The sequence below is a fragment of the Panthera pardus genome, unplaced genomic scaffold (genome assembly GCF_024362965.1).
Source record: "Panthera pardus isolate Hobbes unplaced genomic scaffold, ASM2436296v1 HiC_scaffold_15, whole genome shotgun sequence".
Taxonomy (NCBI): Eukaryota; Metazoa; Chordata; class Mammalia; order Carnivora; family Felidae; genus Panthera; species Panthera pardus.
In genome coordinates this window covers 13,722,700-13,744,110 of record NW_026526710.1, presented here as the reverse complement: position 1 = coordinate 13,744,110, position 21,411 = coordinate 13,722,700, and the positions used below count along the sequence as shown (strand labels likewise).

The 21,411-nt window shown below is 44.7% G+C and overlaps 2 protein-coding genes across 8 annotated transcripts in view; both read right to left on the bottom strand.

Annotated features, from left to right (window-relative positions):
• Positions 1-16,063, bottom strand: part of CABIN1 (calcineurin binding protein 1) — a 152,391-nt gene extending 136,328 nt beyond the window's left edge. For 3 of the 7 annotated variants that reach the window (XM_019467117.2, XM_053902129.1, XM_053902127.1), the window contains exons 1-5: positions 15,971-16,063; positions 3,533-3,673; positions 2,190-2,266; positions 1,588-1,680; positions 200-313 (exon numbers count right to left, since the gene is read on the bottom strand). In XM_019467117.2, the coding sequence (XP_019322662.2) occupies positions 200-313; positions 1,588-1,680; positions 2,190-2,192 (210 nt within the window). In that variant the 5' untranslated portion in view covers positions 2,193-2,266; positions 3,533-3,673; positions 15,971-16,063. Of the gene's footprint in view, positions 1-199; positions 314-1,587; positions 1,681-2,189; positions 2,267-3,532; positions 3,859-15,572; positions 15,921-15,970 lie in introns of those variants that run through there. The other 4 variants (XM_019467116.2, XM_019467119.2, XM_019467120.2 and 1 more) reach the window with 4 other exon arrangements.
• Positions 16,064-18,447: 2,384 nt separating this feature from the next.
• On the bottom strand, positions 18,448-20,978 carry DDT (D-dopachrome tautomerase). Its single transcript, XM_019467126.2, has 3 exons — positions 20,767-20,978; positions 20,263-20,438; positions 18,448-18,696 (listed from the first exon to the last, which is right to left on the bottom strand). The coding sequence occupies exons 1-3, from the start codon at positions 20,872-20,874 to the stop codon at positions 18,624-18,626; spliced, it is 357 nt and encodes a 118-aa protein (XP_019322671.1). The 5' UTR covers positions 20,875-20,978; the 3' UTR covers positions 18,448-18,623.
• Positions 20,979-21,411: the final 433 nt, after the last annotated feature.

The following is a 21,411-nucleotide window of genomic DNA, read 5'->3' as shown; positions in this document are numbered from 1 at the left end:
TTACTATGCACCAAAAACCACTCTATATGCTTCACTGAATTCACTCAACCTTCAGGGAATTCACAGCAATCCAACGAGGCTGACACTCTACAGGTGGGAAAGCTGAGGGGCAGAGAGGGGAGGTAACATGTCCAAGGTTGCCCAGCCAAGAAGTGGGAGGGCAGAGGGCAAGCCCGCCACCTGGTCTATGGTGCCTCACCTCTCGCAGCAGGCGCGCCTCCAGGAGCTCATGGTAGGCCTTGGCTGACTCCTCAAACCGGTCATGTTTCTGGAGGTCCAGGGCCTTGTGATACAAGGCAAAAGCCTCTGCTTCCTGGGAACCAAGATAAGAGATATTCTCACACAGTATAAAGGTTTGTCATTTTTTAAGCCAAAAGTGTGTGTAAGGGAGACTGCAGTCAAGGCCATGTTAACTGACAGCTATAACCTCTGTAGTGGAAACAATTCTAATACTCCAACCTCCCAGGAGCTCATTACTATGAGAAGAACCCCTCAGGAGTCCCCCAAGGAGACAGGAGCAACACAGGCTCAACTGAGTCTAAGCAATAGCAAAAAACACTGGCCCAGGGACACAGGGTCACAGCAACAGCAAGGTTATAAACTCAGCTGGACCTTTCTGGGTGAAGCTGGGAGAGTGGTCTCACCAGCCATAATAACCCAGTGATTCCTAGAGAATATGGATGGTTTCCATTGTTTTCCCCCTGCCACTCTGCCCTAGCCTCATCATTGTCCAGGGAGGGCGACAACCTCCTCCAGGACAGAGGGGGCACTGGGCAGGCTGGGCCCACTGACATCCCTTGAGGACCAGGGATAGAGGACTAGCAGACTTTTGAAAGGGCTCCAGACTGCCTTGGTTTCTCCTGTGAAAGAGGCGGCACATGTTTATTCCAGGGAAACCCAAGGCAGGAAGAAGAAGCGAACCACTGCTATACTAAGGCAGAACACCGGTGGAGAGATGGATGGATGGACAGATGAATGGATGGATGGATGGATGGATGGATGGATGGATGGGAGGATGGGAGGATGGGAGGGAGGATGGGAGGGAGGATGGGAGGGAGGGAGGGAGGGAGGGAGGAAGGAAGGAAAGAGGCAGGCTGAAATGGAAGGAATGCCAGGCCTCATAGTAGAGAGGAAAGACCAAGAATCCAGAGAGCTGAAGTTGAACCTGGTCCCCGACCAACCCCATCAAGACAGCTCCCATCAAGGGCCTCCTCACATTGGAAAGTGAGGACAGTATACCAGGAAACCTCAAAGCACCATCTACCATTAATATGCTACCATCCCTTGGGTGCAATCCCTGAAGCGTGCACAAAGAATGGGTTGCATGGAAAGCTAGCCCCAGCTGGGGAAGTGGGCCCAGAAGCTGGACTGGTCCAAACACTGCTCATAGAATACAGAATTTCTCTTCAGTGTGACCATCTCTAAGTGAAGCAGGTTTAACATGAGATGGGAACTAACTAGCTATCTTTCAAAATGGGATTTTCCTGTGAAATCCCATTAAGTCACTTGAATGCATTTAAAATGAGGTACCACCTACAGAAATGGAAAGCAAGGTCTACCTGCAGAGGAAGACCACAGATTACATACCTGGGCCTCCTTGGTCTGCGTTTTGTGGCTTTTAAAGCTTCCTTCATGATCATCCTCAACTGTAGAGCTGGCATTTAAGGCTGCAATTCGAATCTAAAAACAGGGATTTGAGGGAGGAAAAAAGTTGCTTTTGAGATGTCACTTGTCTCTTTAACAACCTACAATGAATACAACTCTGCTCTGGCACATAATCTTTTCTACCTCGAACAGCTATGGCCATCTCAGAATCTGAGTAATGAACAACAAATGATCATTGAGAAAAAAAAATAAGGACCAGAACATGCCTGGGGGACCATAACAATCTATCTGGGGAGCATGTCCTGGGTACTGTTCACTGCGTAAGGAACAGACTGGGGACACCCTAGCAACGGCCAGCCACAATGGAAGACTCCAACAAAGCATGCTAACTTTGTACCTTTCTTGCAACTGTGATGAGGCCCTGCAAGCCACTCCAACAGAAAGTCAAATATCCTTACCCTCAAATGAGCCAAAAGCTCTCCCAGGAGGAAGGCTGCCCCACCTAGGAAAATGTCCCACATTCCCAGGAGCAAAGTGACAAAATAACACTGATGCCAGGAAAATAGGCAAGCACCAATCCTTACCATACTCAGAGAGCTTCACTGCTGCCACCGAGCACCACTTCCCATCACTGGCAGGGGTTGTGCCAGTCCACGATCTCCTAGACAGGAAACAAGAGAGACTGAGAGAGGGCCCAGGAAGCACCAGCAACATCATAGTTCCGGGGGCCCACCACGAAGCAGTTCCCAAGTCCAGGGGCCTGACCAGCTCTAAGCACACAGGCTGGTGAGCGACTGCCTTGGGACAGCTGTGATGTCACCCAGGTCCCCAGGCCAGAGCTTCTCCCTAGCCAGATAAGACACCAGGCACAGGGGACACAGAAGAGTGAGACCAACTCCTGCCCCCAGGGCTCACTGCTCAGCAGAGACAACAGACCTATAAACAGTTATTTTTTTCAACAGTTGAACGAAACGAAGAGAAACCCAGGCAACGTCAATTCACTTGAAGTGATCAAGGATAGTGATCAGGAATGAACAGCACTGCAGTGAAGGGTGGCGAAACAAAGAGGTGGGGGCGGGGGTGGGGTGTGGAATGGGGACACGTGCGGGTGCCAGTACAGCCCAGAGTGGAGTCTTAGAGCAGAGATGGTGAGGATGATGAAAGGATACCATGCGGGGGGAACTAGGAGCTTTATCCTGTCTGCAACGGGAGCCACTGAGAGTTTCTGGGAAAACTAAATTTTAAAAATATAAACGAAAAAATATCAGAGCCAGTTTGAAGACCAGTTTTAGTAGACCAGTTTGAAGTCTGCAAAAAATGACAGGATTAGTGAGGATGTGAGAAATTAGAAGCTCATACATTACTGATAGGAAGGTAAAGTGGGCAGCCACTGTGGAAACTGTCTGGTAGTTACTCAAAATGTTAAACATGGAGTTACCATATGACCCAGAAATTTCATTCCTAAGTATCTACCCGAGAGAAATGAAACACATGTCCACACCAAAACTTGCTCACAAATGTTCATAGCAGCATTATTCATAACAGCTTCAAGGTGGCAACCGCCCAAATGTCTGTCAACTGATGAGTGGATAAATAAAATGGATGGATATATAAAATGTGTTGATTATTCTTCAGTCATAAAATAGACTAAAGTACTGATAGCTGCTACATGAATCAACCTTGATGCTAAATGAAAGAAGCCAGTCACAAAAGGCCACATGTTGTCTGATTCCATTTACATGCAATGTCTAGGACAGGCAAATCTACAGAAACAGAAAGTGGATAATGGGCAGCAGGAGAGGGGCAAATGGGGAGTAACTACTAATAGGTACAGGATTTCTTTCTAGGGGGATGAAAATGTTCTAAAATTGGTTATGGTGACAGTTACACAACTCTGTGAACCACTGAAAACTACTGACTTACATACCTCACATAGGTGAACTACATGGTATGTGAATTACATGCTGTCATTAAACAAAGAGATGACAGGAACTTGGATGGGGCAGTGGTAGTGGACAGAAGGGACGCACTCCAGGAGGCAGGCTCACAGGACTCAGCACCAGGGAGCCTGGAGGGAACAGAAGGTTTCTGGATAACACCAAGGGTTCTGGCCTGAGGGGCTGGGACAGAGGGCATCCCCAAACAAGCCAGATAGGGCCAAAAGAGGAATCAGAAAAAGTCCCATCTGAGATGCTGGCAGAAAGAAGGCCCTGGAAGGATCCAGCAGTGGGAGCGAGCCGAGGCATACAGACTGAATGCAGGTTCCACCCGTATAACTTAAAAGGACTGCTACTGTTGCCAATGGCACTACAGCAATGATTTATAGTAGGGCTTCCACACTGGGTTCTGAGTTCTCCAAGGATTCTTACAAGAAACGAAGTACAGTCTTTTCACCTACAAGGAAGATTCAAACATCCCCTAGGCTAACAGCTATTTTATCTCCTGGGTTCTATATTTAGGAAAAAAGAATGTTTCTACTAAGTCTGGAAATTGCTGCTTCACCATAAGCTATGCCATGTTAGACACTGTGACCACCACACAATACGGAAAAAAAAAAAGAGAGAGAGAGAGACAGTAAAGTAGAAATTCTATGATTAAAACTCTGCATCTAAACTATTATTTAAGGGACACCTGGTGGCTTAGTCGGTTAAGTGACTGACTCTTGATTTCAACTCAAGTCATGATCTCACAGTTCGTGAAATGGAACCCTATAAGATTCTCTCTCCCCCTCTCTGCTCCTCCACTGCTTGTGCTCTCTCTCTCTCTCTCCCTCTCTCTCTCTCTCTCTCAAAATAAATGAAATCAACAACAACAAAACATACACACATAGAAAACAACACGCTTTGGCAAGAACGTAGAGAAATTAGAACCCTCGTGCACTGCTGTGGAAAACAGCATGGCAGTTCCTCAAAAATTTAAACCTAAGGTGACCTTATGCCTCAGCATTTCCACGTCTGGGTCTATACCCAAAAGAACTGAAAGCAAGGGTAAACAATTACAAATTGGGGTAAAGAGTGCAGGGAGGGTGGTGCTGACACCTAACCATAGGCCCCCAACCAGTTCCCCACAGGGCAGGTGCTAGCTCCAGGTCACAGCAAGTCTTCCCAGACGCCACCTGAATCCCCATGCAGAGAAAAACGAGAGAAGGACCCAGAGATGGCTGAGGGATCAGGTCTCTGTGTAGCAACAGCGGGACCCACGTCCATAGGTGGGAGAACATTGGCCCAGGGCTGACCTACTCCTGAAGGAGGAGAGCTTGCCTGTTCTTGCTCAGCAGCACCTAGCAGGAAGGTACCTAACAACTACCGGGACTGTGCCAGATGGGCGGGTACCTTCCCCTGGGGCTTCTGTGTCCCCCAGGACCAGGATGAACGCAGGTTCCATTTCAGAGCTGACAGGAGACACCTCCTCAGGACAGAATGAATGAAAGATAACCAGCCAAGCTGGAGGGAAAACCATGTGCTCCAAGTCAAGAGAGAGGTTTCTGGTCCCACCTGCTGCATAAGTCCCTGCCCACCCCTCTGCCCACCTGCCTCCATAAGGAAAGCCCCTAGACTCCCCTAGTGCTCCCTGGGTACTACAGTCAGGGCCAGGAAACCCTCGAGGAGCCCATGGTGCCAAAGAGAAAATAGAACCTTCAAGCTTCCTAATTGTTTTGAAATTGCTAAAATCCATGCTAAAACTCAAGCCAATTGTCCCCGCTGGAAAGGGCTCCTGGGCTAACTTTAACATAATCTAAAAATACAGTACCTTCCGCTCCTCTACCTCTATAGTCTATCCCAGACACTTATAAGGCACATTTGCATTATCTCACTTAAGCTTAAAACAGCCTCTGGAAAGATTACTGGGCTTAGGGTCCTATTTTTCTTCTAGCACTGTGACTTCAGGCAGGTCAACCAGTCCCTTATGCCTCAGTTTCCTATTCTGCAAAATGGGTATGATAATGCATATCTCATAAGGCTGGCAGTCGGGAGGGCTGGACACGGATACATACTGGAATTGAGGCATACTTGTAAGTGTTCATACATTTCAAGAGGAACCTAAAAAAGTGATCCTCACAAAGACTCATGCACATTAGTCCTAGGAGACCAGCATCCCCTCTGCCATAGCCCCTCAATTCCATCCGATCATTACCACTCTTCCTCAGCCCCCTCAATTCCCCGTAGCAAAATAAAGAATGAGTCAGAATACTGTACTCTAATACACATTGAGAGAACTGTGGAGACTCTGTAACACAGACTGTTTTACTTTACTTCTGCCAAAATAGTACATAGTAATTATTATCTTAAAACTGGCCTTGGATTTTTAAATATCAGTACATATAAGAATTTTTTACCTAAGACATAAAAATAAAGCTTTTCAAAACTGAAAATCTTATACTGATTTAATACAGCAAGAGTACGTTCTAAATTTCCTCTACACACTCTCACCTCTGCACTGGAATTACCCAGTCTCTAGGTCTCTCCCACCTACCAGCCTATAAGCTCCTGAACAGTCCTGTCTTTATCTTTTGTACCAACAGAATACTCCATTAAGGAATGAGCAAGCAAATGAGTGGTATCTAGGCAGCTTGTCTGTTTTAGTAGAAGACATTTAATTTCTCAGTCAAATCTTTCTCAAAGACCAGCATCTGTCACTCACAGGATGCCCCCTTGTAAGGCAAGCCAAGTTGCAGAAGCCACATAGAGGAACAGCTCACTGATGGCTTTGGTAACACTGTGAACTGTAACATTCCTGAGTAAAGAGAAGCATTCCCATCTCAACCCAAATGGGACTTCATCAAGGAGCTTCCCCTCTGATGTGGCCCCTACTGCACATGATCATCACACACTGTGTTCTCCATTTATGATTAAAAAAAAAAAACTTTTAGAAAACGAGGAATGAAAGGAAACTTCCTCAATCTGACAAAAAGCATTTACCAAAAAAGCTACAGCTAACATTATACTTAACCATAATACTGAATGCTTTGCCCCCTAAGATAAGGAACGAGGCAAGGACATCCACTCTTATCACTCCTATTCAACAGTATACTAGAAATGCTAGCCACTATAATAAGGCAAGAAAAAGAAATAAAAACAAAAAGAGATAATTAAAAAGGAAGAAATGAAACTGTCCATATTCACAAATGATGTAATTGTCTACAATTATCCAAATACAAATCCAATTGTCTACAAATATCCAAAAATATCTATAAAATAAAACACTAAGTTGTTTTTTTTTTTTTAACGTTTATTTATTTTTGAGACAGAGAGAGACAGAGCATGAATGGGGGAGGGGCAGAGAGAGAAGGAGACACAGAATCCGAAGCAGGCTCCAGGCTCTGAGCCATCAGCCCAGAGTCCAATGCGGGGCTCAAACTCACGGACCGCGAGATCGTGACCTGAGTTGAAGTCAGACGCTTAACTGACTGAGCCACCCAGGCGCCCCAAAAACCCTAAGTTTAATAAGTATCAAGTGGGTTTAGCAAAGCCACAGGGTAAAGGTCAACACCCACAAAGTGACTGTATTTCTATACATTAGCAACAAACAAATGGAGATCAAAATAGAAAAAAAAAATATGTCACAACAGTTGCAAAAAAAATAAATAGGTACAAATCTAAAAAAATATATATGGGGCGCCTGGCTGGCTCAGTAGGTTAAGCATCTGACTCTGGATTTTAGCTCAGGTCATGATCTCATGGATCTCCCTCTCTTTCTCCCCCTCCCCTGCTCACTCACATGCACACACATGCACATTCTCTCTAAAATAAAATAAAATATGCTATGGAATTAAAAAAATATACAACAAATAACATAGCAACCAACTCTCTGCAACAAAAACCACAGAAGATGCTAGGACACATAAATAAAAATGCACTAATAATAATAAATTTGACTCACCACTCTCAGTATAAGACAGGCCAAATGGAGAAAAAAAAATAAGTTAAGGAGATAGAAGATCTAAACGACAAAACAATTACAGAACTTACAGATGTATATCACTCTATACCCAGCTAACATAGACTACACATTCTCCAGTGCTCACAGCATGTTTACAGACTTCTCTTAAGTCACAGAGAAAACTTTATAAAGTACAATTAAATCTTAAAATATCTCTGATCACAATAAATTAAAACTGGAATTTAATAATACTACAACCGCCACCATGAACAACAACCAAAGACAGCTCCTTCTATCTAAAAATTTAAGAACCTCCACAACTTTTGGATGAAAGGAAATGCAATTAAAATTGGAGAAATTTTAATGAAATACTAACAATAAAAACACAAATATTCATATATGTGAAAACACAATAAAATCATCTAAGGACAGGGGGGAATCATATTATTATCTCCAAAGAAGAGAAAGCCTTTAACAAAATTCAACACCCCTCATGATAAAAAGCACTCAAGAAAATAAAAATTGAAGGATACTTTGTTATATACATTAGTCCTAAAACCAAAATCTTACTTAATGGAGAAACACTAAAGGCATTTCCATTAATATCAGGAACAAAGTAAGGATGCCCATTATGTCTGCTACTATCCACCACTGTACATAGTTTATTAGCATTGCCATAAGAAAAGGGAAACCATTTAGAGGTATAAGAATGGATAAAGAAGAAGTAAAACAATCTTTAATTTCAGACAATATAATAAAATACCTGGAAAACTCCAACATCAACGATAAAACTTAATAATAAAAGAACTCAATGAAGTAGCATGATAGAAAACTAACATAGAAAAATCAATAATGTTCACATAAAAAATAAACAGAAGACATTATGATAGAGAAAAATCCTGTTTATAGTAAGAAGATGATTAAATATTTAGAAATTAAGTTAACAAGAAATGTGCAACCTATGCAAGGAAAATCTTAAAACACTACCAAAAGACACTAAAGTTGAACAAATGGAATGACAACCTAAAACGTTCTTAGACAGAACTCAATATTATAAAGATGTCAGTTCTAAGTTAGTTTATAAAATCAATGCAATACAAATAAAAATATCAACGAGATACTAGACAAGTTGATACTAAAGTTCATATAGAAAAACAAGCATGTAAGACAGCTAGGAAAACAGTGAAGAAGAAGAGCTACAAGAGGGGGATAAGCCCTACCATTAAAGAATACTGTATAAAGCCTTAGTACTTGAAAGAGTAGTACTGATACATGCATGATACAGAAATCATGCCCAAACTCAAGTACATATGAAAATTTTAAATATGGCAAAGGTGGGGGCACCTGGGCAGCTCAGTTGGCTGAGTGCCCAACTCTTGATTTTGGCTGAGGTCATGGTCTCAGGGTTCTTGAGATCAGGCCCAGCATCAGATCAGACTCTGCACTAACAGCGCAGAGCCTGCTTGAGATTCTCTCTCTTCTTCTCTCTCTGCCCCTCCCCCCCCACATGCGGGCCCGCGTGCACACACACACACACACACACTCTCTCTCTCTCTCTCTCTCACAAAATAAATAAATATTAAAAAAATAAAATAAAAATAAAATATGGGAGGGGCACCTACTTAGCTAAATCAGTCAAGCATCTGACTCTTTTGATTTTGGCTCAGGTCATGATCTCACAGTTGGTGAGACTGGGCTCCAGGGTCAGGCTCTGCACTACCAGTGCAGAGCCTGTTTGGGTTTCTCTCTCCCTTCTCTCTCTCTCTCTCTCCCCTCCACCTGCTCTCTCTCTCACAGTAAACATTTAAAAATAATGATAAAGGGGTGCCTGGGTGGCTCAGTCGGTTAAGTGTCCGACTTCAGCTCAGGTCATGATCTCACCAGTTGTGAGTTTGAGACCCTCCCACATCCAACTCTGTGCTGACAGCTCAGAGCCTGGAGCCTGCTTCAGATTCTGTGTTTCCCTCTCTCTGCCACTCTGCCACTCACACTCTGTCTCTGTCTCTCTCTCAAAAATAAAAATACGCATTAAAAAAATTTTAATAATAAAATAAAATATAGCAAAGGTAGTATCTCAAGTCACTGGGGTCAAAATGAACTCTGTAGTTAAGACTTGCTCGGAAAAATTGGTAACCATTTGGAAAAGGATAAAATTAGATCCTTACCTCACCCCATATACATAAATAAACTCCAAATGGATTAGGGATCTAAATGAAAACCAAAGGAACCATACAAATACTAGAAGAAAATATGGATGAGTCCCTCTTTAACTTTGTATATGGAAAGGCTTTCTCACCATGATTTAAAATCCAAAGGCAGTGAAAAAAAGATTAATATATTTAACTACATAAAAATGGTTTTAAATTTTGGGGTGTCTGGGTGGTCAGTCAATTAAGCGTCAGACTTCGGTTCAAGTCATGATCTCCTGGTTCATGAGTTCTAGCCCCACATAGGGCTCTCTGCTGTCAGCACAAAGCCCACTTCAGATCCTCTGTCCCCCTCTCTCTGCCCCTCCCCCACTCGCACTCGGTCTCTCTCTCTCTCTCTCTCAAAAATAAATAAACATTTAAAAAAAAAAAAAAAGATTTGTGGTTATCAGAGGTAGGGGAGGGAAGTGGAGAGAATTGGATGAATGCGGCCAAAAGGTACAAACTTCCAGTTATAAGTAAGTACTAGGGATAACTATAGTTAACACTGCTGTATGGTATATTGTGAAAGTTAAGAGAGTAAATTCTAAGAGTTCTTATCACAAAGGAAAAACATTTTTTTTCTTTTTTTTTTTTTTTTTTGTATCTATATGAGATGAGATGATGGATGTTAAGACTTATTGTGGTAATCATTTCACAATATAGGTCAAGTCATTATGCTATATACCTTAAACCTGAATAGTGCTATATGTCAATTATACCTCAATAAAATTAAATAATTTTTTAATTAGAAAAAAAATTTTTAATCAGAAAAAAGAAGTCATAAGTCAACTGATAAACTGGGAGAAAATATTTGCAACATATACTGTAGACAAATACGTAAAGAGCTCTTAAAAACTTAATAGACACAGCATTATTCACAACAGTCAAAAGGTAGAAGCAACCAAGTAAGTGACCACTCATAGGTGAATGGAGAAACAAAATGTGGTATATGACTACAATGCAGTATTATTCAGCCTTAAAAAGGAAGGACATTCTGACACATGCTACCACACGGATGAACCGTGAAGACATTATGCTTAGTGAAATAAGCGAGCACAAAATGACAGTGTATGATTCCACTTACGTGAGGTACCTAAAGCAGTCAAATTCATAGAGACAGAAAGTAATGTGGTGGTTGCCAGGGGCTGGGGGAGGGGAGGAACAGGGAGTGTTTAATAGGTACAGGGTTTTAATTTCAGAAGATGGAAAAAAGTTCTGGAGATGGACGGTGGTAATGGTTGCATAACAGTGTTGATGTCTTAATGTCATCAAACTGTACACTTAAAAATACTTCAAAAATTAAATTTCACATTAAGTATGTGATACAATAAGCAAAGAAAAAAAACCTAGAAAAATAGGGAAAATATATAAACAAACAATTCACAAAAACAGACATTCAACTGGCTATCAAACATATGAAAAAATGCTCACACCCGGTTATAATTAGAGAAATGCAAATTAAAACAACACTGAGACACTATGTCTATCATACTGTCACTATCACTGGCAAAAATTAAAATTAATGGGGAAAAAAAGCAGAAAGGGAAACAAACCACAAGAGACTCTTAATGATAGAGAACAAACTGAGGGTTGATAGCGGGGGCGGGGGGCGGCAGTGGTATTAAAAAGGGCACTTGGAGTGCCTGCATGGCTCAGTCAGTTAAGCGTCCGACTTCAACTCAGGTCATGATCTCAGGGTTGGTGAGTTTGAGGCCCGCGTCGGGCTCTGTGCTGACACCTTAGTGCCTGAAGCCTGCTTCAGATTGTGCCTCCTTCTCTCTTTGTCCCTTCCCAGTTTGTGCTCTTTCTCTCTCTCTCTAAAGTAAATAAACATTAAAAAAATTTTTAAAACAAAAAAGGGCACCTGTTGTGATAAGCACTGGATGTCGTATGTAAGTGATGAATCATTTAATTCTACTCCTGAAACCAATATTGCACTGTATGTTAACTAACTAAAATTTAAATTCATTAAATTAAAGTTAACAAATTTTAATTGTTGGAGAGGTTGTCAGGAAACAGGCATTATTTTCATACACTGTTGATGGGAATGCCAACTAGCACAACCACTCTCGAGGGGAATTTGACAAGAGCTAACAAAACTACAAATGCCCTGACGTTTCAATCCAGCAATTCCACTTCTAGGAATCAATCTTGAAGATGTACCTCCAATCATATGAAATACATACACACAGGGTTATTCATTCCAACATTGTTTGTAATTTCAAGAGACTGGAAACAACCTAAATGACTACAGATAGTGTAGTGGATGAATAAACTATGGTACATCCACACAATGAAGTAATATGTAGCTGTAAAAATTGATGAGGAAATGTTTATAGAGCATTATTCATAATCAAAAATAGAAATAACCCAAATGTCCATCAACTGATAAATGGATAAATAAAAAGTAATGAACACTGACAACAGGATGAACCATGAAAACATTATGCTAAGTGAAAGAAGCCAGTCACAGACCACATCTTGCATGATCCCATTAATAAGAAATATCCAGGAAAGGCAAATCTATATAGACAGAAAGTATTTGTGACCACCTCGACATAGGGGGGAGACAATGAGAAGTCTTCTAACAGGTACAGGGTTTCTTTTTGGGGTGACAAAATGCTCTAAAATTGATTGTGGTGATGCTCACACAACTCTATGAATATTAAAAACCACTGAATTGTATGTAAAGTTTATCTCAATAAATAGGCAAATTTTATCTCAATAAAACTTTTTAAAAATGAATAAGATCTCTATGAACACATACAGGAGGATTTTCAAGACATTTGTTAAGTGACAAAAGGAAACACAATTATCTTTAGCATGCCACCTTTCATATATAAAAGAAGAGGAGCTAAGAAATTACATGACCATCTATTCATTTGTGCAAAAGAAAGGATAATCCAGACACCAAAGAGATCAGTTAGCTGCAGGGGATAAGTGGGAAAGGGGTGAAAGGTAGAGGAGAACAGGGACAAGGTGGCAGGGGCGGGAGAGTGAGCGACACTTTCCAGAGTATACCTTTGTTACAGTTCTTTCTTACTCTTAGAAGCACAGTCATGTTTCCCACTCGAAAAATAATTAAAACCAACTAAGTTCCAGGGGGAACCCAAAATGTAATATAAACATTAACAATGAACCTACTGCATTACAAATTACATAACCACACTGAAGGGCATAACAAAGAATTACGATTCCAGAGTAGGGGCAGAGAGTACACAAGACAAGCCTGGAACAGGGACGCTTGGGTGGCTCAGCTGGTTAAGTAGGTTAAGCAACCAACTCTTGATTTAGACTCAGGTCATGATCTCGCAGTTTGTGATCCAAGCCCCGCATAAGGCTCTGCGCTGAGAGTGCAGAGCCTGCTTGGGATTCTCCCTCTCCCTCTCTCTACCCCTCCCCTGTGCTCATGCTCTGTCTCTCTCTCTGCCTCAAAATAAAAAACAAACATGAAAAAGAAATTAAAAAAAAAAAAAAGATAAGCCTGGAACATCTTGTGGTGCCAGAAAATAAGTAAATCCTCCAAAAAAATGGTGAGGATCCACTGACACAGCAGCTAACCTGAAGGACATCCTGAACAGGCAAAGCCAGAACAGTGAACAACAAAATAATGGTAACATTAGGTTTTAACCCATGAAATAAGATGAATATCCGTGGTCCATACTAATATAAATAAATGAGGGAAGGGACAGTTCTTCCTTTAATAGAATTTGAATTAATAAGAGTAGAAGGAAAGAGAGAAATAGGTAATTACCGTTAGGCAAATACCACAGAGACCCACAGATGGATGGATGCTAACTATAGTCAGGGGGCGTAAATTTGAGAGAACCAGAATTCCCATCCTTTCAAAGCATTTCCCCCAAGATGCTTACTAACTAGAAAGAGAAAGATAGTAACTTTATAGTATAGAAACCTAGCAGATACCAACTAAACCAAGCAATCAAGACAAACATCACCAGTAATAAGACCTATCAGCATCTTGAACTCCTTGATATGACACACTGAGGACAACACAATGTTTGTATCATTCTGGCCAAAAATGCATGGCCTCACTCCAATCACGAGAAAATATGAGACAAATCCAAGTTGAAGGATATTAGACAAAATAACCGATCAGTACTCTCGAAAAATGTCAAGGCCAAGAAAGACAAGACTAAGTAATTAAGGATGAAGGAGCAATCACTAAATGCAATGAGAAGTTAGATAGGATCACAGAATGAAAAATAGAACATTGTGCAAAACTGGTGATATTCAAACTAGGTTAATGGCTGAGTTTATAAAACGGTACCAATATTAGTTTCCTGTTCTTGATAGTTCCATCATGATTATGTAAGATGTGAATATTAGGGAAAGGAGGGTGATGGACAGAAGGAAACTCTGTATTATTGTTGCAACTCTTCTCTAAACCTAAAATTAGTTTAAAATAAACAATATAAAAAGAAATAGCCATTTGAGATTATGTATTCATCATCTGTAAGGACTGTGAGGATGGGGACCATGTCTGTATTGTTCACCACAAACCCCAGAAACCCACTAGCAGGAGGAAAAAAAAAAAAAAAAAGCAGCTATTGAATAAAGAAAATATCTATTCATTTCTCAGCCTCCCAGCCCAGCAATCATATTATCCCAGAATAGCGCATTCAGGAGTTTAACCTCAAATTTCCAAACTCTTTAGGCTATGGTTTCCACAACCTTAAGAACACATAAAGAACGGCACACTTTGAGTACCTCGGCACCCTGACCCAGTCAGTGATAAGCAGTGGTGTTTCCTGACATGCTCTGGTCCGGGAGTCAGGAAGCCTAGGTCTTGGGCCACATTGTGGCACTACCTGGCTGTGGCATAAGAGGCCCCTCACTGGGTCCCACTTTCCTCTACCCTAGGAGGCTTTCGCCTACTGTGTTCATACAGCCCAGGAGTGAAGAATGGTTTTGACATTTTTAAATGGATGAAAAAATTTGTGACACATGAAAATTATATAAAAATTACATAAAATTCAAATTTCAGTGTCCATAAATAAGGTTTTATTGGAATACTGCCACTGGTGTACCTATTGTCTCTGCATGTATCCACTACACAATGTCAGAACTGAGTTGGGGTGCCTGGGTGGCTCAGTCCGTTGAGCATTAAGCATCGACTTCAGCTCAGGTCATGTCTGGTCATGATCTCACAGGTCGTGAGTTCGAGCCCCACATTGGGCTCTGTGCTGACAGCTCAGAGCCTGGAGCCTGTTTCAGATTCTGTGTCTCCCTCTCCCTCTGCACGCCACCCCCCAGGCCCCCGGCTGGCGCGCCTGCTCTCTCGCTCTCCCTCAAAAGTAAATAAACATTAAAAAAAAAAAAAAATTAAAAAACAAAAACAATGCCAGAACTGAGTAGACAGAGCAGGCCTCCTATGCTAAGCCTAAAATACTATTATAATTATGTTTATTACATTCACAACATACCATGATATAATTACATGTTAATATTATAAATATTATTACACTTACAACTGAAGTTTGCCAACCTCTGAAGGAAGTCTTTGACCCATAGATCCATAGTAACACAGGCCCCAAAGAGTTAAGTGGCTCCAAAGTCACTTGTGCAAGACGCCTGAGAGTGTCAGTAGACTCTATCTAGCCAAGGTCCTCCTCCTCCTCCTGGGAGGCAGTGCAGTCAAGATATTCAGTCTGGCTGGCTCAGTCGGTAGAGCATGCAGCCCTTGATCTCGGGGTTGAAAGTTCCAGCCCCATATTGGGTGTCGAGATTACTAAAAAATAAAATCTTTAAAAAAATTTTTTTTTTTTTGTCTAGACTTCGGCTGACCCACTAGTTAGCTAGCTGACTCTGAACAAGTCCTTTCCCCTCGCCTCGGTCTCAGTTTCCACCCGTGTAAATGGCGCTAATAACAGCACTCACCTCGCAGGGCGGCTGTGAAGGTGAAGAGAAAGGACGTCAGTAGAGGGTTAGCACCGGGCTCAGCACCCGGCGGACGCAAAATCAATGGTGGCTCCTGCTGCTGTCACTGAAAGCCACTCCCGAGGCTGGAGCCCCGTCCTAGGCACCCGAGGATGGCGACCATGGCCCTGAAGAGGCCCACGAGACAGCCTGGAGGCCGGGCCTCACCGCTCCCGCTCTCTGGCCTCGGTTTCCCCGACTGTGCCACTCAGACTACCAGAGGCGCCCCCTGCGTCGACACCAGCCTCGGCCCGTCCGCCCGCCGCCCCTCAAGCTCGGGCCCCCGCTGCTGCCGCTGGTTCGGCAGAGCCGCACCCCCACCAGAGGGATGCCCCCAAACCTGCAGTCCTGGAACTCACCAGGCGTCTCCACGGCAACGGCCTGCCTGCCGCGACCCCCGAGCCGGCTGGCCGCCCGCCTGACAATAAGGCGCGTTCCCATTGGCTCCGTTGCCGGCTCCGTTAGCCAATCAGTGAGGGCGCACGCGCTGCTCGCCCGCCGCGCAGGCTCTCGTCGACCCTGCCGGCTGCAAACAGCCTAGCGCGGGAGTGTAAACCTTCCAGGTCCTTGCTTTTTGGTACTCGAACTATTGTGGACTCGGAGCGCCAGCTTGCAGTCGGACTCCACGCTTCATCGCTTGTAATATTTGGGAAGCGCCGAGTTCGGTGCCCGGCCCTGAGCAGTAGCTAAATGACGACGGGCCGTGTTATCGTTTGTTAACAACCTGGGACAGGTACTCTAAAGGCAATGTAAACTTGGGGAACACTTGGAACCAGGGGAGGAGGGTTCTCCTTTCTACTACCCCGTGCCTCATCTTTTTCAGAAAAGAATTTGAAGCCCAAAAGGCACAGATACAATCAACTATGAAACAAAGGAAAAACAAAAACAAAAATCACAAAAAATCAAGGCCGGGTAAACGATCTATCGAGGGAGTGACAGAATTCCAAAGTCTAAAGGAGGATTCGCATTGAAAGTTTCCTGAAAACGGCCTTGGGCTGAGAGAGGTTAAATTCTTGGGAGCGAAGCTTTTTTGAGAAAGACCTCACAGCCTTTCCAGCCTTTCTTGATTCCAGCAACCATGATTTAAACAAGAATGAAGGTTATGGCTTTCTCTTTGACCTTACATGAAGATGGTAACATCATGGTGAAGAATTCAAAGCGCCAGTTCAGAACAATAAAGCCTTAGTGATACCCGGGAGTTTCAAAAAGAATTGAGTCACAAACCTTGACTTTGCCTTGGAGGGAGGGGCAGTGGACAGAGGCATAAACAGACGGTTTCAAAGTTTCATGGATAACACCCATCCTTGGATGCAGCTCTCATACCTGAGTTGTATCTTGAAATAGCTCTTGAAACAGTTGAAAAAAGATGGGAGAGTGGTCCCATAGAGAGCTATGTGGCAAGCTTTTGGAGGTAAGAGACATTGCAAGCCATGCTGGATCCTCAGGAAGCACAGTATTACCAGGGGGCAAAGCTCAAGGCCACAATGGGGCTAATGTGGAGAGGGGGGAGGGACAGTCGTCCCCACAGCAAATAGATGACATCACACTCACTACAGTGGGGATAAGACATTTAAGGTGGGACCAGGTAGAAGGCTGCTGCCTTATAGTCCTGGCTAGGGTTAGGCCTGAATCCCTTTTTGGGCACTTCAACCATTCATTCAATGATACAAACATTCCCTGAGCCCCTTTGGGAAGCAGGACACCCATGCTGGCAGAAGGAATGAGTGCAGGAACAGTTAGGACAGGGGGCCAAAGGAAGGAACTCCAAGCTCTAGCTGTTAATGGCATTCCACAGCAGTGGTCAGGGACAAACACCACAGGCACAAGAACACTCCACTGGAAACTAACTTTACTAACTATATTAACAGCACAGACTTAAAATCTCAATTTGGTATTTCACTGGTACACTAAAGACAAGAATGATCAGGCCTTCAACTCTGTAGGGAAATAACAGTGCCCATCACAGTGTCTAAGGGTCATGATATGTAAACTCTGCACCAAACATCTGGGAAGAAACCAAAAAGGACACCCTTTGCACCCTGCCCATATATCCCTGGAAATGGAAAGTATGATATAGTATTTAGAGTTGGGGCGGGGATTGCATTCATTCCGTTTCTAATGGCAGACATTGTATTTCCAAGTTTACCATTCCAGGACATGGGTTTTACAAGGTACACAGCCACTGAGGATTTTTAGCAAGACTCATAGGAGAAGATGGGAGTTTGGAGATGCCCAGGAAAGGTCCCAGAAGCCCAGCCATCCTGCTCTCCTGCTGAGCACAGCATTCCATGGGCAGTAAACTGCATGGGCCAACCCAAGCTGAGGGCAAGAACATCTGGTTAGCAAAATCTGTAGGAAGACCCAAGCTGGACCAGTGCCCGCCCAACCAACCTGCACAGGGCATGGAGAGCAGGGCCCTAGGCTTCACCTTCCACACTTGGATTTGAACAGCCTACATACAATACATGAGACAGTGGCCCCGAAGACAGAAAAGATCCCATCTCTCAGGTTCCCTGAAGTTCCCACCTCATAAACCAACACCACTGCCCAGGGTGACAGAGAATGCCAGGGAGGGGTGAAGGGAGATAAAGAAGTCATGTTTGAAAGAAGGTCGCAGGGCACCTGGGTGACTCAGTCGGTTAAGCATCCGACTCTTCATATTGGCTCAGGTCATGGTCTCAAGTTCAAGGCCCAAGTCAGGCTTCCTGTTGAGTGGAGAGCCTGCTTGGGATTCTCTCTCTCTCTCTCTCTCTCTCTCTCTCTCTCTGCCCCTCCCTCACTCACATTCTCTCTCTCTCAAAATAAATTAATAAACATTTAAAAAAAGAAGAAGAAAGAAGACCTCTTCATTTATTTGACACAAGGATGGGGAGGAAGAAGACTTGTGAGGCCACAGGCATATCTGCATGAAGGGGTGACAGAAGCTGGTATCCACTAGGCCCTTCCTCTGCCAGGAGGCCTCTCTGGAAGAGGCAGAAAGCTCACAGATGTCCTAGATGCCCTCTGTGTCAATCATAGAAAAGTCATGACTGTCCCTTTCTTGCCAATCTGCCAGGGCTCCAGAGGGAAAAATCGGATAATTATCCTTCAAGAGACAGAAAAAAAAAAAAAAAAAAAAAAAAAGATGTCATTAGCTCCTTGGCTAATGGTTCATATTCCAAGACCCCTAGCCAGGCACTCCCACCATGGGTTCCCTGACCAGCCTGCCTTAGCCTAGCGGGCATTTTGGAAGACTGCTTCATCTCATTAATGATCTCCCCCTGCAGGCCTGTCAGAAGCAGGATGATGGCTGTCCCTGGACAGACACTCGACGCAGCAGCCTTGATGGTCACTGCATGTTCTGTGAGCTCAGAGGGGCAGCCTGCTTTCAAACTCCAGGCCCCCTGGGGGCATGTGCAGTGCCCCAGACACCTTTGTTTTCTCAAAGCCTAGCTCAAAACCAGTCATAGGGTGACCCTCCCCCCACGATGTCTATGGAGTGAATAAACATGCCCCTCTCACAGAAGTGATGGGAAGTTCCTGATGAAGAGCAGGATACTTGGGATAGTCTAAGGGGTAGTAGGGGAAGGATTGTGTGTGACAGCTTTAGTTTTCCCATCTGCAAACCTCATGAGGATGGCATGTCCGCACAAGGCGATGTGAACAGAGGGGTAGGGCTTGCGTGGATCCAACGGGATAATGCATATAAGGTAGCTATAGATAAGCTGGCACATGGTAGGCATTCATATGTTATGTATTGTTGTTACAATTATTATCTCACCCCAGCTTGAGGACCAGGTCTGAGCACTCCCAGGAGTGACTATTCCTCACCAGCCTTCCTGGGCTAACAAAGGATCCATTCTGGAAGGTTCTTTCAAGCTTCTCATGCTTTTAGTTTCTCATAGGCATGGGCTTGGCGCAGGAATATTTTTCACCCAGGAAGAAACTTTAGCCCTGCCACAGAATCCCATGTTCGGGGGCTGTATGGTCTTCTTGGATGATCATTTAATATATGCCCCTCTATTCACAGAAAAAAGGCTACAAACCAGAGATGGTTCACTTTCAGGTTTGTCAGGCATCCCCCAGCTGCACTGGACCTAGAACCCAGGTCTCCAGACATCCAAGCCAATGTTCTTTCCACTACTCCCTGACCCTCCTGGGAGCCTCACTTGGGACCTAGCTGGGCTACCCGGCCAAAGGTCACACAGCCTCAGGACATACCCAGAATCCCTCCTGACCAGCCTGGAGAAGCTCTCCTATTAAATTACTCTTGGTTTTCTAAGTTGTGGAGAAGACTAAAGGCAGACGATAAATGGTTATAGCTTTGTCAGGTTAATAACATTCTGCCCTGCACGGTGCCAAGGGAGATACAGGGCACTGCCATCTCACATGACTCTGGCAACTCCCCCAGGAAGTAAAGGAGAGCCTTCCCACTTCACAGATGGAAACACTGGGGTTGGAGAAGCCACGCCTTGCCCACATGTCAAGGGAACCATGGCAGAGCCAGGAATTCATTCAATTCCACTACCATTCTGAGGGTAGACATACCATCCAAGGACCTAGGGCCCTAGGCCCTTCTTGGGCAGGGAGAAGAGTGCATTTTTTACCCCCAGCCTTGCAAGGGGCCTTGGAATGGGATCACTGCCCCCATCTTCTCCCTGCCCCCACGCACCGATCCTGGCCCAGACCCATCTCCTTGGTGAGGAACTCGAAGAATCGGGCGCTGTGTCCACGGTTCTCCTCGGCCGTGCCCACCACACCGATGGAGGAGATGATCAGCTGCGCGCAGGGATCGGTAGAGCCGTTCACCGCCATGGCCAGACCTGGTCGCAAGGTCACGTTCACGCGCTGCGGAGAACAGGAAAGTTTCGCCTGAAGCTTGTACAGGCCGAGTTGCTCTGAGGACCTGGGAGGGCAAGAGCCTACAAGCGTGGACCCCTGGGGTCAGGGCTAGAGGCTCGGGGCGGGGTCCTTGGAGGTCATGTTGGTTTCAGGGCCAGGGAAGGCAGCAAGGAGCAGACATGAGGGGTGGGGCCGCGGGGTCACAGAGAGGGGGAGGCCGGAGATCCCTGTGACGAGGAGCCCGGGTTGTGGTGAGGGAAGCCGGGACGTGGACAGAGCCCGACCCCTGGTCCACCAGCCTCATCCCGCCCCGTGCTCCCCGGTCCACGCTCACGTCCTCAGGTTTGCTCAGGATGGCTGCCGTGGCCGCGCAGAGCCGCTTCTCCAGTCCGGCGGGCACACGGCCGGCGGGCAAGTTGGTGTCCAACTCAACAAACGGCATGTCTGGCGGGAAAAAACTGGACAGGCCACACGAGCAGAGAAAGAACACACAGGTCGTTGTTCCCGAGGGTCGCGGAATAGACAGCAGTGGCGGGGCGCCACGGAAACCAGGCTCCTTATTGGCTGGGCAGACACGCAGGGCCCCGGGATTGGCTGCATAGTCCACACCCCGCCTCTGCTGGCGCAGATTTCCGGAAGTCCTAGGCAGGCGGGGATGAGTGGAGCTCGTGACCCTCCCCCAAAGACACTGGCTGAGCCATGGCCCCGCCCACCGTGCCCCAGGCTCTGCGGGCTCCAGCCACATTGGCCAGGGGTTTTCTGGCTCACTGGGTTTTTAGGTGCTGCAGTCCTCTGCTTCTTAATCCATTTTTAGTTTGTTAACCTTGAAAATAAAATAGCCCGTTATTTTACCGGTAAAAATGGGTTTATTCGGGGGGAAATTTTTTATTTGTTCGAGGATAGCAGAAAACTGCAATTTGGGACACGCAGCCTGAGGCAAAACCATAGGAAAATCCAGCCAACAAAGAAGAGAAACGTT